Source organism: Aulonocara stuartgranti (genome assembly GCF_965226115.1).
Source record: "Aulonocara stuartgranti genome assembly, chromosome: 7".
NCBI lineage: Eukaryota > Metazoa > Chordata > Actinopteri > Cichliformes > Cichlidae > Aulonocara > Aulonocara stuartgranti.
In genome coordinates, this window is record NC_138945.1 from 11,192,532 (window position 1) to 11,208,405 (window position 15,874).

Consider the following 15,874-nt stretch of genomic DNA (forward strand, 5'->3'; position numbering starts at 1 on the left):
ACATTGTTTATGGAAAAGTGCCAACTTGGTTTAATCCGTGTGAAAAGAGAAAATGGGATGATCCACACAGTAATGAGTCCAATGTATTATTTTCTTAATCAGCAAAGTAGTTTTGGTCTGTGCTGATATCTTTGGAAAAAACTTTTGACTGATAAGTTGGGATTTAACATGATAAACTTACAGTAGATAACAAAATGTACCACTGGAAGACAGGAGACATTGTTGCTGTAAATGGGCTTTTGTACATCTGTGTTAATATTCCATTAAACCTCATTCATGATTTATGGTCAGTGTTACTATTAAGTGTTCATATTTCTTTAATTCTCTGATTAATTATGTGTTACTCAACATTAAACTAAAAATAATTGTAGTCATAGAACAAGACGTTTTTAATTGTATTTAATTTATTTATTATTAACCCTCTGGGGTCCAGGGTATAATTGGCCGCTTTTGACTACTTTTGATTTTACCTCTATATTTCACCTTTAAAATATGTTTTTCTTGCCTTGTTTGGTATCATTATTTTCAGCACAACCTCAAATATCTGAAATTTGAGTTATTTTTTCATTTTGGTATACTATATTAGCACAGTTGATCTAAATTCAGACAAAAAATTCAAAATCAGAGTACAAAAAAGTTGTATTTTTTACTGTAAAACCCACAAACATGTTTAACAAATGATTTTCATAACTTGAAATGCAAATACAAATTGTACATTTCTAAAAAATTATGCACAAGTTTTGCAAACAACAAAGTTATATGGTACTATTTACCTAAAAATGCAGCCAAGGCCTCAGGCGTTTTTTATATAACCAAAATCTATTTACAGAACAATCAGGTGTGCTGCATCAAATAAGAAGGCACACAAATTATTTGTGCCAGTCCAAAAAATGTAGTTTGTGTTCAGTACAGAGGCGGAGCCAGACATTTGAAACACCCAGGGCTTAGCCCTAAAGGGTAGTATGCATGTGGGATTTTTTTTTTTTTTTTTGGGGGGGGGGGGGGGGGGTTAGAAATGACTGAAAGATTAATAGGCTGTGTTTTGAGTTTTGTTCAAAAAAGAATGACTTCATATAGGAAAAAAATATATCACATATGCAGGACACCTTAAACTAGTTTTTTAATTAAGCAGCAAGGCAGAACAAAATCAGGGCTGTATCAAGACACAGGGACTAAACCCCAATTCAACCAGACCCAGGACTGATCCGGAATTAAAATAGGACTACAACAGTTCAAAATCAGGACTACTGAGGACTTAACCAAGACAGAACAAGAATCAGAACTAGATGATAATAGAACTAAAAATCATCATAGACCTGCACTACACTTATTTTTTAATTCGACCAAAGTACACTATTTAGATTGAGAAAAGTTTATATAATTATTTAGCCTTGTTGTGCAAACAAGCCTGCATAACTTAATAAATATAGAATTTGAAAAATAACAAACCTAAAAAGAAACACTAGGTATGAGATACATGAGTACCTATGATACGGTGATACTTTTGGTAAACAATCATTTGACTAAGGCTATGTCCACACGTACCCGGGTATTTTTGAAAACGCAGATTTTTCTATGCGTTTGCACCTTTCGTCCACAGGTAAACGGCGTTTTTGGTCACTGAAAACGGAGATTTTTAAAAACTCCGGCCAGTGTGGATATTTTCTAAAACTCAGTTTTTGCATTTACGTGTGGACGAGAAAAACGCAGAAAACGCAGCGTCAAAGATGTGCGCCTTTTTTGACGTCACAGTGTGCGCCACGTTATTGTTTCGGTGAAATGAATTTCTACAATACTGTTACTGTTAATTGTAGCCTCTGCAGTGTTTAAATGCTTACATATACACACACAGTTACTGTCCCTCCACACATACGACTGGGTTCTGCTTCTATGCCCCAGCTTTGTTTACTTTTTGCCACCAAGGCTTCTAGACTTTCTGATTGGCCAACATTTCTACACGGTTAGGAATCTAGCGCCATCTCCTGCTTTGGCATGTTCCTAGCAGCGTTTTCCTTCATTTCTGCCTTTACGTGTGGACGGGATTATTTTTTAAAACGAAAGATCTCCGTTTTCAAAAATACCCGGGTACGTGTGGACGTAGCCTAAGAGGTCTGTCTCACCTGCTCTTGTTCCATCTCTGTTCTGTCCTCATTCTCCTCTCTCTCACTCTCTGTTCCTCTCTCTCCCTTTTTGTGCTGACAATCATCAAATATACAGTTGAAACCAGATATTTACATACTCTTCAAATAAAAACACTTTTTTAATTGTAACATCAAATCAGACTAAATGTTTATTTTTTTTAGATTGATAAATATAAAAAACGTATTTGTTAACTTTAAGAGTAAAGAGAGAAATTGTCTGTATTTCTTAATTGTAAATGGCACCAAATTGTATTCAAAACTGAGCCACACTTATGGAGCTCCACAATTCTTTCCCAGGTGTTTTGGTTGATATCTCTTGATTTTCCCATTTCAGAGAAACAGGCTCTGGCTGTGTCCCAATTAAGAGACTGCACGCTTGAAGTACGCGCACTACTATGTACGGTGCGTACTATGAGGACGAGAATAACCGGACGGACCAGTTGCACGAACCAAAACATGCTAACAAGTGCACTGGGACTGGGAGACACTTCAAAGAAGTGGAAGCGGGGCGGCCAAAGAGTAAACTTTCAAAAGTAAGTTCTGAATATTATGTCACTTATTTATGTGCAAATGTTTAATAATGAAGAACATTAAAACATTACTGTTGGCCACATGCCGGCAAAGTTATGTGACATTAGCGATGTTTGTACTTTCAGCATTTACTTTGTTTTAAAGCCTTTACTTTATACGCCGTTCGATAGTTGACCTTAATCTTACAGAGAATCTGATGATTTTGTGGATAATTAAAGTCAGTCATATATCCACAAACACAACAAGCTGAAAGTCAGTGATGCTGCTCGGTTTGCAGTCCTGAATATCACTGCACAAGCAGGATTCACTGCACTGTTAATGTTAGCTATGTTATATTGCTGCCTCTGTTCAGTGGTGTCGAGCCAAACTGACTTTAACGTGTGTTTGAACGAGCTGACGGTTCACTCGTTAAGCTGAAAGAAAGATGCTTTAATCACAGGAGTCACACATGTGTCCACTGTACCATCTGGGAACTCTTCTTGTTTAGCACTTGTAATAACACAAACACTAAATCCTCCTTCTCTTGTGCTGTTTTGTAGCAGTGTGTACACCTGAGACTGTCACCTGTCTGTCTGTCCTGCACTCTCTCTCTTTTTCTTTTTCTCTGATTGTGGAATAAAAGTATGAACATGTGTTTATAAGTTACACTTGTGTTTGAATCCTGCAGCTTATCACACATTTGATTTCCATATGTGACAACTGCAAGCAAGGGTGTAGATTTGGTTTTGGCATTGGTGGGGACGGATGATTCAACCACTGAACGCTGCCCTGTTTCCTTTTTTTTCCTTTTCGTCTTTGCTTCTTGATAAACCAAAAAAAAATGGAGAAATATACTTGCCTACATATGCTATTCTACATGCTTTTAAACCATTTAAAATGACAATTCATAGTTTTATATGTGAATTATATAATGTTAAGTTTCCCGATTCTTTTGTCCCCATGATAGAACAGAGAAAACCGACTCATAGTGTGTTAAAACATTTATATTTCTTTTTATTCAATCATCTTCTGGAAGAGAGAGACCCCTGCACAACTCAAACGCCAGTTGCAAGAGCTCTAAAATTTTTAGCTCAACATGTGTCTTATGTGGTATTATTTCTGTACTTCAGACGTCACACACAGTTTCAAACATTGCTTATATGAAAAGTTCCTCCTTTCTGTGTCTTTATCTATTAATATGCCTGTGCACTAAAACTTCCTGTTTTTTAGTCTGGGTGATCACTTTGTGAGTCAAAAGTGGCCTTGCTCTACAAGCCTTCATTATTAAAGCACATAAAACAATATAATAGGAAAATAAGGATACCAAGGATATTGATTTCATGACAACAGTCATGAAAATAAAAGAATATGACCTTAAGGACTTAACAACATTACTTCAGTTATACTACACTAACATCTCTTATACATTAGCACTAAGGGAACACTGAATGACCTGGTGGTTTTTGTCCATAAAACTACTCATCTAAGATTACCACAAAGTAACAGATCTCTTAGCAAAATTATGCAACCTTTTAGGCACACTATTGCCCCTATCAAGTCAGTGATCTGGGATGTTTTACTCTAAACATGAACTACTGTTACAGCAACAGACATGGACTACTGGTGTCCCACACAACAACTCAATGTCCACTATGTGAAGGAGCCAAACACATGCCTTCTCCTCTCATTAACTGAGATAAACTGCTGGCATATTTGTTTTACATCTATACTGTCCAATCTCTCCTGGTGGACATGGCAACACGTTATTCATGGTTACATACAATTTTAGACTGATGTGGGCCAAAGCCTGCCGGGAGTTTGCTGTTCTCCCCGGTTCAGGTATTTGAAGTTTGCACAGCTACGTTCTCGCCTAGAAAGACTAATAAGAGGGACACTGAAATTCGGGATTGTCCGAGAAAAAACGGGAGGGTTGGCATGTATTGCCTTGCATAGCCTGTAACGTTATTATGATGGACAGGTTTTATGAGTGAACTTGACTTTAAGTCACTTACAGGTTTCTTTGAAAAATAGAAAAAATAGAAATATATATATGGTGGATACAATCATGCATTCCAGATGCAAGAATCCATTTGAGCTAGCCACTCAGCAGTCTAAAAGCAACACACACTTACACACCTTGGAGGGACGAGAAAGAGAAAACACACTCTGAGGTAAGAAGCCAAACATAAAAACAACAGACATTGATTTTTGATCATAACAGCATTCCCCCAGGGATCAATAAAGTATTCTGATTCTGATTCTGATATTAAGCATGTAAATATGTTACTTGTTTAGGAGATTACAGTGTCCAATTAACATATATTATATATGACCATGTGATAGGATGTTAGGTTGACTTTCTGACTTTACATCATGAAGTCATCGGTTTGTCTGCTTCATCTCCTCCTCTGCATGTATAAATCTTTGTTGGCAACAAATCTTATAGTGTTGAAAAGCCTGTTTGTTTACCTTGAAATGATGCCACATTTGTGTAGAAAATGCATTTGTGGGTTGAGCAGCAGTGCAACATATGTGTGTGTGTGTGTGTGTGTGTGTGTGTGTGTGTGTGTGTGTGTGTGTGTGTGTGTGTGTGTGTGTGTGTGTGTGTTGTTGAACCGATTTCTTCGGCCTGGTCCCCACACAGGGACCTCCAGAATGGGGGGAAAAACAATAAAACAATGCACCACATTTGATGAAGTTCAATTCTGAGACACAAGATGGCAGTAGTGAGACTGTTATGACAGTTTAAGTTCAGATTTCCACAAAATCACCACCTTGAGTGATTAATAATAGCGACTATTTCTACTACTACCACTGCTACTAATAATAACAAAAAAAAACTACTATATTGTTGTTGTTGTTGCTGCTGCTGCTGTTGTTGTTTTTTGCAAGTTCTTTCACATGACTCTAATTATTGTATGTATGCCTAGATGAGAAATTGAACCAGCTTTATATGCAGTATAGATTCTCAAAAAAAAGAGGGGATTCAAGAAAGTTTTTTACAGAATAATGTTTTTAATGCTTTGTCAATGTGGTGATGGAGTGTTGGAGATTTAGTGTCTCTGTCTGTTATATAACAACAATAACAAAAAAATAATGTGATTAATTAGATTAATCAACTAAAGCTATGGAATAAACACAGCAAAACTGATTTCTGATCTGATGCAAGGAAAAAATGCAAATTCTCAAATAGACATATAAACATAGAAATATGCAGCACTTGCTTTCCCCCCACTGAATGCTGCAGCTTGTCCAGGTATTTAAATTTATGGCTGTTATAGTACAACTTGAGTTCAGCTGCTCCAGATGTTAAGATCAGTGCACCTGAAAGAAACTTTTGGTGGACAACATCAGCAGATTCTACCAAGATTTGAAGTCATCTGAAGTTTGGTGCCAGATAGTCACGTAAAAACATGAAGTATAGGGGTTAGAGGACAAAATGATGATTGGAGTTCATGCAAAGCAACTTTGAAGCCATGAAAGAGGTGTAAAAATACTACATTGCACTATCTGATCACCCATAATATCTGAGTGACTCTCTATTCATACACAAATGGTGTAAATCATTAATGAAGAGACCTGGATTAGGAAAATAACTCATCAGCTGTAGAAGTCATTTTAAATGCAATGTGTTATTTAAGTTCTTCTGCATTATAATGGAATACAAAAATAAGGTAATATGATATGGAAATACTCCATACTCAGAGTTCTTAACCTGAGCTGCAAAAAATCTTAATTATGTTTGGGTTGCTTTAATAATGCTTAAAAAACTGTGCTGTGTATTTGAAACAGTTGTTTTACATATGATATGCTGAATGATTCATTGACTCATTGAGGAATGAGTGCACGGGAGCTTTTGCAGAGCAAAGAAATCAACATTGTCTATTATGAACACAGCTGCTCATTTTCTACTCACTGTGCTGCCCATTCCAAAAAGCGAATAGTCAGTGGAAATGCAATGTCTCTTTAAAAGGTAAAAGCAGTTGGAGTCCATCATAGCTGTTTTGTTTTTCTGATGTTTAGCTGCAAATTATTATTATTAGTAGTAGTAGTAGTATTAGCATTATTAAGATGGTGGAGAAGAACTCCCCTACTGGTGGAAGAGGCCTCTGGCAGAATCACACTCAGGGATAGGCAGTCATCTGCACTTTACATCAATCATCACTGACCTGTTATCTAATAAGACTTTAACCTAGTGACTGAGACCATAAACTCCACAGGAAAGTGATTACTGAGGTCATAGATCAAGGGAACCAAGTGCCATTTTCCAAAGATTTCCTTCCAGCTTATGAATGCCAAAAACCGTAATTTTCCATAGTTTAATTGACTGTGGCTCTGAAAGTAAAGTTGGTTGCCTATTAGTTGGAGAGTGAGTAAGTGTGTGATTGTTGGAAAATAGCTCTGCATGATTTGTGTGTGTGTAAATGCGTAGAGAATGTGGCTTTTAGTAAAAGCATTTTGAATGCTCGGTTGGAACAGCAAGTGTACCAGTCTAGGGTACCAGTTTAGGGTGGTGATTAGTGCTGACGCTTCACAGCAGGAAAGTTCTTGGTTACAACAAGTATGTAGGTTCCCTTCAGGTAATCTTTCACCTGTAGTCCAAATTCATGTATGTTATGTTAAATGGAAACATTAAGCGTTTAAATTGTGTAGAATATACAGAATAGAATATTATTTTATGGGTAAATGTGACTGTAGTATTTTAATGCGCTTTGAGTTGTCCATAAGACTAGAAAACGTTATATAAATGCCTGTCTACTCACTCGCCCTTCCATAGTAAGTACAAAATTAACGGTAAATGGAGACCTATAAAGATTATGCTAATCATGAGTACCACATTTTTTATTCTTGGACACTTTTATTCAGTTAAAATAATCCTCATACATCTTCTGCTGTCTAAAGCAAGACATTTTATCTCCCTTCTTTTCCTTTTTAAGGCAACTTTCTTCTGACTGGCTGGCCCTCATAAACAGCGTGAGCCTCTTGAACACCAGGTAGGCTGGGTGGGCGGGGCTTCTGTGCTAACTGCAAGAGCTGGGTGCTTGAGATGACCATATTGGCGATATCTTCTCTCCGTGATGTCACACAGATCTCACTGCTTGAAACTGAACATTAAGAACAGTCTGAGCCCAAGCTTTGGCTCACAGATATTACATGTTCATATAATGAACTCATTATTTGATTATCATATTGTATAATTTTTCTATGATAGAGAATAAGTAAAAACATAATTGGTTCCTTTTAAGGTCCATGCAATAGACAATGTTGCAAAGTGTTGCAAACTTCACTTGTATCTATAATTAATCAGATAGTGACGGCAAAGTCTAATGTATAGTAAACTTTTTGGGTCCACCTTTATCCATTTTATTGATTTAGAGGCAGAACGGATCATCTTGATGACACTGGGTGGAACTTAATCTCTTGTATGTATAGCAAAAAATTTAATTTTGTGTAGTAACTTTTTTGTTCTTGTAGCAATCATGTGTGTTTTGTTGCCAGCTGTATCTACACAGTATGCATGGATATGTTTTGCCCACGTGAGAAAAATCATGTGTCTGTTAGGAAATAGGAGTTTCTGCAAGCTCGGCCAGTAAAGGGGAGGAGGACCTCGCTGCTTCAGCCATTCTGCGCCTGTGTGTTATTCTGGGTCAACCATTTCCCTGGAATGTTCTGCCTGCTGCCAATGACAAGTCACTACAAAGGAATGCACACACAACAGCACAGAAACACAAGGATGACTTAAAAAGGCCTGAATATGAGGACATAGAGCATTTCTCCTGTGACTGCAACCACTGGCAACACATCCAGAATGCTTCCTCTATTTGGCACTTAGAGGCATAAATGTTCCAAATGATACCTACAGTTATGAAATAGGTGTATACAGTATGGATAACCATTTGTGTTAACGCTACAGAATGCTCCCATGAGGATAATTAATTTGATAAGAGGAATGGTTTTAGAGAAGCAGAAGTACGTGTTTTTACCAAAGGCAGAGTATAGCACTGCTTTACCCTCTGTCTCCTCATCCTCCCCATCAACAAGCTTTTTTCATTCCTCCCCGAGCACAGATTGTTGCAGCAAGGATGGCTCTTCTGCCTCACATTCAAAATGGGCTTAATCCTTCAGCCGTATACATTGTCAGATTTGTTTGTGTAGGCAAAGGAATGTGTGTAGGAAAAGGAGGTGTTCTTTGACATTGTGAAGTGACTGCAGTACACTGGAATTGTATGTGATTGTACTATGCGGCAGGTTGTGGGGGGAGGAAGCAGCAAGGCAGCTGCAGCATGAAAGGTGGAGGTGGTGGTGGGGGGGTAATATGGATAGTGTAGAGAAAAATGAAGAAATGGGAAATCCGGGGAACCTGTTTCCAGGGCAACAGAGGTCTGGAAAAATACAGGCAAGCTGGACTTTTTATTCTCCACACTGCACTAGCCCTCTGGCAAGACACTGCAGACACCTCTAATGACTCCAAAACACTCACTGGCCCTGCTGCTAAAATACTGCCAGGCATCAAGTGATATACGCACCTTTTCTTAGTGTGTGTGTGTGTGTGTGCATGCTGCCTAGGAGCCAATACTGTCAAACATGTGCATTGCAGGTGCATGTATGATGGGAATGAGTGAAAAGCACACATGTTGCATGGTGCATGAATCAAACATAAATGATCATTAGCAGGTGACGTCATGGTCGATGATGCCCCCACCAACTCCCAACTCCCTCCCTCTCGCCACAACACACACAGGCAACATCGCTCCTTTTCTTGTGTAATGACCTGCTGCTCTGGTCTGCAGTCACTCAGCCGCCAGACTTGTAGGAGGAGGGACGTGAAAATGCCTTTCTCTGTGGGAGACAATGACTCTGTGATCTCATGAATATATTAGAGGGTCACTGAGCAAGGTATACAGAGCAGCCATTCTCTGCCTGCAAAAACCTATTGTAATTGACTCAGCTGGAGTCATCGTGTGTATTGACACACACGAGAATAGCTGTGTTAATATATAAACACATTAGTTTACCTTTGTGTGTGTGTGCAATGATAATTGCAAAAATGCATTATAAATCGCCCAACTAGCCTCTGCTCGATAATACGGCCATCAAGCAGCTTTGTCTTAATGACACGACTGCGACACTAGTAGCTAAGCTAACGTTGTTTAGCTAACGTAACTACCTACAATCAAGCGGCTTCGTTGTCTGGCAGCTGGAGCAGATACGGGGTGAGTTCTGCGGGCACTTATTATCAGGAATACCGGTTCCAGGAAATTAGTAAGGCGCTTTTATTATCGCGTGAATAATTACTTAGTTAGTTAAACTAATTACTTAATTAGTTTAGGGTAGGAAAATAGAGTGTTACACAAACTTATCAACGCGAGCTAAGCATCCTCCATTTAGCTAACGGTGCCAACCGGCGGCGTGTTCACATCCCTCCACAGCTCTGTTTCCACTTCTCTGCTGGCATTCACAAGACAGCGATACACGGACTTGCTGCTAGGGTCACAACAGCACGTTGCAGCTAACCAATACGGGACTATTGCATTGTTTCCCCCCACCGTTTCCTTGCTTTTAAATCGCCATTCGGAATCAAAACAACCCGAGTTTGATCATCAGTCCAGGCAGGTCGGTGAAACAAAACATCTGCTATTCTCATCTTGTTTTTTTTTTAAAGTGACGCTTACACACTCGCGCAGAGGTTGAACTCCTCCACACAATCTATGCTGCTGATTTTTCCTCCCGTTCTGCTGCACATACATTACAGCCGCATGTTTTGTTTGTACTGCGATACTCTTGAGTTGAGTGCTAGTGTTGATTTGCATGTTGTACACGGCTCTGATTATCACCTTTTATTCACCTTATCATGTCTAAATGTATGTCACCATTAATTTGCAGTCCATTTCGTTAACTGGGTGTTTCGGGACATTTATAGGCATAGGTGGTCGTTGTTGTTGCGTTGCGATATATATTTCTGAGCTGAGGTAGCCAGTGCCCTGTTTTTTGTTTTGTTTTTCCTTGGCCATGACTTCCTGGATTGTGTGAGGGGTACAATAACATGTTGTTCTGGCATGAAGACAGACTGTTATTTTGGGTCAGCGTTGACATGAAAAGACAGATTCTTACCTTTGTTAACCCCGTTATACGTTCAGAAAAGGCTCAAATGAATATTTATGGTGAAGACTTTTAGCTGCTTTTTCCTGATTTATTTAGTTTTTAAGATGAAGTTGGGCATACATTCTAGTTGGTGACTTAGTGAATGTAATTCAACACTTTTTTTTTTTTACTTGTGTCTAGGATTGTATTTATGCCTAAGGTATGTGTGCTAACGGAAAAGGGGCTAGTGGAATAACTAGTCTAGTACAGTATAATATAGGATAGAAAAAACCAAACAAACAGAAAACATGAGTGAAGTTTGTTTAGGATTGAGTTGCACTTTGTACTCTGGACTATGACTGCAACTTATTGTTTTCATTAGGGGTGCACTGATTGTGAAATTTTTCTCTAGTATTAATGTTTAAAAACAGCTTTTGTTTTCCTTATTGTTCAGTGGAAATAATTTTTTTTCTTTTAGATTTTTTTTTCAAATTACTATAGACCACTCACACTGGTAAATGCCATATTATTTTCTGTTATTCTGATACCAGTCAACAGGCTTAAGGTTTAAGAAAAAAAAGCTTTGAGCTTTTCTCTACACTTCTGTCCAAAATGTTTTCAGGTTGTTGTCACATGTGATGTAGGTGATATTTGGGAAGCTGACACCAAAGATTCGACCTTTTTTTCCCCTTGGAAGTGACAACTGTTTGTTTTCAAAGTTGCTTGTTAGTTAAATTTATCAATTGTTTCATCAGTTGGTATATATGAGGGGAATAATGAGCTTTTAGCTTGTTTTGGAACTGCATTTGTTTTAATACTAAAGACACAAACAGACAAGAGGCATTATTTCTTGTTAAAGTTGGCCCACAACTTCATCTAGGATTGCTGCAGACAGGCAGACACACACACACAGCCCGCTTTACTAGCAGTTAAAGTAGTTAACAATAAACAACAGTAGGAGGAATTTGGAAAGGTCAGTAAAGTTTCCTTCTAAACAATATTGTCACATTAAACATTTTCATAAAGGTTAACCTGGCCAGTGTACACACTGATGTTAGCTGCTTAACTATTAGTAGTTACTAGATCGCCACAAGCGTAGTTTCAGGGGCTCAAAAGCTAGTGTACTCCAAGTTCTGGGCCTACACTCTGATAATTCTGAGGGTTGCAGCTGAAGGTTAACTTAAGCTAGTGAGTAGTGGCTATGGCTAATAATAAAAAGCTAATTTTAATTTTGGAGCTACCCAGCAAACATCAGTCGTGTCCGTCTGTAACATTATAATTTATGGTGTTAATTTGACAGGATAACACAACTATTTGTGTCTGAAAGTTATTTCAAGAGGAAAGCTTAGCAACTAGAGCGAAAACTGGTATCTTATCTTACCAGCTTTATTTGATCAGCAATGAAAATGTGAAGCTGAAGTTACTAGAAGCGCGCTTACCTCATACAGTCTAAATATAATCACTTTTATTTTTTGTTAGCGTTAGCATGCTGTCTTCACAGATGCTTGCAAAGAACCAAAGTTGTGTTAGCAGCATAATGCGGTTGTTTTTGTCCTGGATGCCGTTTTCCACTTTACCATTTATCTCGTCCTTTTGTGCAATAAAAATAAATATCCATATGTCTCTTTATTTTCCTCCACTGACACACAAAGTAAAATCAGCTGATTGTAGTGAGAGTGCAAGAACTGATAAGTGGGGTCAATAGGCAAGGAACTGTAAACTGGTTTTCCACAACCACCGGTTCTCGATTCCCATTCCTACTCTTCACCACAGTGAGGATTGCAGCATATTAGTTTAACATTGGTATTTGGTTGCTGCTCTGTATTGGCAGATACTGTGAGCAGTGAATGTGAGTGCGAATGGTTGCCTGTCTCTGTGTTAGCCCTGCGACAGACTGGCGACCTGTCCAGGGTCTAGCCCGCTTCTCGCCTTATGACAGCTGGGGTAGGCTCCAGTGCCCCCCGCGACCCTGAAACGGATAAGCGAAAGTGGATGGATGGTAATCTAAAAGTGCTGGCTGAGTCTGCACTTGCTCAACTTACCTGTTTTGTTAGAACAAGACACAGTCAGAGCTTCCATCCCATCTCCCTCTTGTCAGAACCTTTCTTGCTGATGTGCTAAAGAACAACTTTTTCATTTTCCATCTTTGAATCACACATGTTATCCAAGGTAGAGGAAACTTATCTGTGACAATGCTAAATCACTGAAGCTATGTCCACCAAACATGGAGAGCATAAGTTTTCTAGCGAAACTGAAATAAGCACAGTTTTCATTGACAATATTGGACTGCGGCCACAGAATGGCTGTAATGTAAAGGATGGCTGCACATACTAATTGACAGACAAGAAGCTTTATGATACCGCTCACTGAGATTTAAAAAAACAAAAACAGAACATATATTTTTTTCTTATCAGTGTATAGGGGTGGCGCTTTTTGCATTTTTAAAATTTTGGCTTTGAAAGGTATCATAAGTCTCCAGTTCTTGATCTGAAGGTCAAAGTCCCAGAGACCTTGACCTCAAAGTTAAGATCAGAGGTCAAGTTGTCTAAAAGATCTAGACAGTTGGATTTTCAGATACTGTGAATTAGGAGTCAAATGTGTGTCAAATTGTTAAGTGGCTTTTTTTGGAATTTGCATCAGAGGTTTACTTTCTTTTCAGTTGTGTGTGTGGGAGAGAGAGAAGTGAAGTGTTAAATAGGGCTGCAGTTTCTAATTTTTTGTGATGGATTAATAGTGTTTTGTTGAATAGTCCAACTTGCACATTTTCAGAAAAGCAGCAATTATTTGCATTTGACAAGCTTAAATTTATTAATTTTAGGCATTTATGCTTAAAAATTTAAAAAAAAAACTGTCTGAAATTTTCTTAAAACGTTCTTAAAAGCAGGAGCTGGAAAGCAGGAATGCAGGTATAGGAGCAGAGGGTCAGTTGTGAGTTGATTGAGTGGCTTTGGTGTTTTGGCTGGCAGTGTGTTGACAGTAACAGAGAAGCAAAGAACATATGGTGAGAAATGAAATGCTGCTAGACATCATTTTGTCATTTCTGTACAGGTAGTCTGTGCTGGTTGTGTTCACATTAAACCTGTGATAAAGTTAGACATCATAGATGTTTCATATTTATTTTTGTGTGGTTTTTGCCATCCAGCTGTAATGAGACAACAATAAGTTGTAAAGTGCTGGAAGTGCTTTTTGATGAATGAGAATTCAAGTATGGTGGTTACATGATTCAAGATTCAACTCTCTCTTTCTTTCTTTTTATACAAAATATGAAGTGTCTGACCTAAATCTACAAAGTGCAAATAGAAAGCCAGAGAAAAGATACAGTGGGAGGGGATGTTCAAGGCTCTGATGTTGGAAAATTAGCATGTCAGTTGGTAACTGTCAGATAAAGAAAATCTTGAGTGGGAGAACCCAGGAGGAGAGCAGTGGCAGAGCAGTGAGGAAGAATGTGCTGGGAAAAAAGCATCTGTCATTAAAGGAGGAAAAGGCACAAATAAAAAAGCAGCGGTGTTAATATATTGACCAAGTCAAAGAACAAGTTTAATCTGTTCTTGCATGTTCTCATGTGGTGTAACCTTTTTTGAACACTGTAATTAAGACATGCTGTGTGTGTAGATTAAAATGGTCCAAGCGTCACATTTGTCTGCACAGTAGAGCTGCAGAAATGTGACATTTCAATTTATGGAGGTTTGATGCTTTTTTTGTCACATATGACAGGGTGTCTTTTACAGATGTACCAATATCAGGTAATTTTAACCTTTTTCTTGTATAATAATATATTGGCAAATATAAATTGCATTTATATTTGCATGGATGATAATTAGCTGTTATGTCAATTTTGCTTTAGCTACATAATAAAAGTAATTGAGTTGTTTTAGGCTTTTAGCTTTTCATCACACGAAGTCTTATTTCTTTATATTGTTCTTCTAAGGAGCCACACTTTCTTGCAGTTTTTCTGAAGCGGTCTTGAGACGGTAGTTCAAAGTTTTACTTTTACAGACAGACATGTCTATAGGAGATGAAAGTCATACATTCTTCACTCTATTGCTAAGGGAGAGGCAAGCCACCCTTGATAAAAACCTAATTTCTGTCACTTGGATACGCAGTCTTGCTCTTTGGGTCACTACCCATAGCTCATGACAAGAGGTGAGGGTTGGGCCATAGTTTGACCGGTAAATCAGTAGCTTTGCTTTTACGCTGAACTCTCTTTCTACCATAGCAGACCAGTACTGCATCACTATAGCCACAGTCCCAACCTGTCTGTCAGCAAGACCATGAGATGCTTAAACTCCTTCACTTGGGGCAGCACCTCGTCCTTGAACCAGTAGACCATGGCTTCAGACTTGGAAGGGCTAATTGTTATACCCATTGCTTCACACTCAGCTGTGAACTGCTCCTTTTAAATCTAAAAGACATGGATTGAAAATACACTATGCTTCAAAATGGATCGTGTTTTTTTTTATTTTTTTTATATATATATAATACTTGTTTATTAAGGCCCTCTTAAAATAAATTTGCACAAGTAAAGACAGTGACAAAATCTTTTAGAGAACTGAAATATCAATTGACTGTATATTCAAAACACTAGCATTTTTCTACAATATTACAACTTTGAAATGGCACCGAATAGTAGGAAGGACATGGCAACCTGCTAGTGATCAAAGAAATCAGAACTCAGAACAGCGCTATATATGCCTTTTTAATCAACTTCACACTACCATAAACCTCCAGCAACCAACTGGGAGAGTAATATACATTGTTCCCTATTGTCCCCCAGTTACATGAGCTTAAATTGATGTCACTTAAACACAACACAGAGATGTTCTGGACATAAAGTTAAAGTGGTTGTTTCTTCACATTCTTTTAATGGCTTGAGTTCATTTTGTAAGGGTTTGGACTCCTTTGAACACAGGAAGCAAAAGAAGTACCTTTTGTATTGGTGCCCTTTTATAACTATGGGCCCTATTGGCTGATGGAGTTAATGGTTAACTCGTGTTTTTTTTCATTAAAATTTCTTTTAGATTAATCTTTAAAATGACTGTAAATTTATTTATGTATTTATTATTTGTAAAATTATGTTCACACATAAGGTGTGTTCAGATGTGTTACCATACTCAGATGTTTGGGTGACAGCAAATTATTTA

The 15,874-nt window shown here is 38.1% G+C and overlaps 1 protein-coding gene across 8 annotated transcripts in view; it reads left to right on the forward strand.

Annotated features, from left to right (window-relative positions):
- The first annotated feature begins 2,043 nt into the window (after positions 1 to 2,043).
- Positions 2,044 to 15,874, forward strand: part of LOC309710992 (zinc finger MIZ domain-containing protein 2-like) — a 39,611-nt gene continuing 25,780 nt past the window's right edge. For 3 of the 8 annotated variants that reach the window (XM_082540921.1, XM_082540926.1, XM_082540927.1), the window contains exon 1: positions 9,485 to 9,865. Coding sequence is in view for 2 of the 8 variants with exons in the window: in XM_082540918.1 (XP_082397044.1) it covers positions 2,553 to 2,674; positions 7,589 to 7,645 (179 nt within the window). In the remaining 6 variants the exon portion in view is untranslated. The other 5 variants (XM_082540918.1, XM_082540920.1, XM_082540919.1 and 2 more) reach the window with 5 other exon arrangements.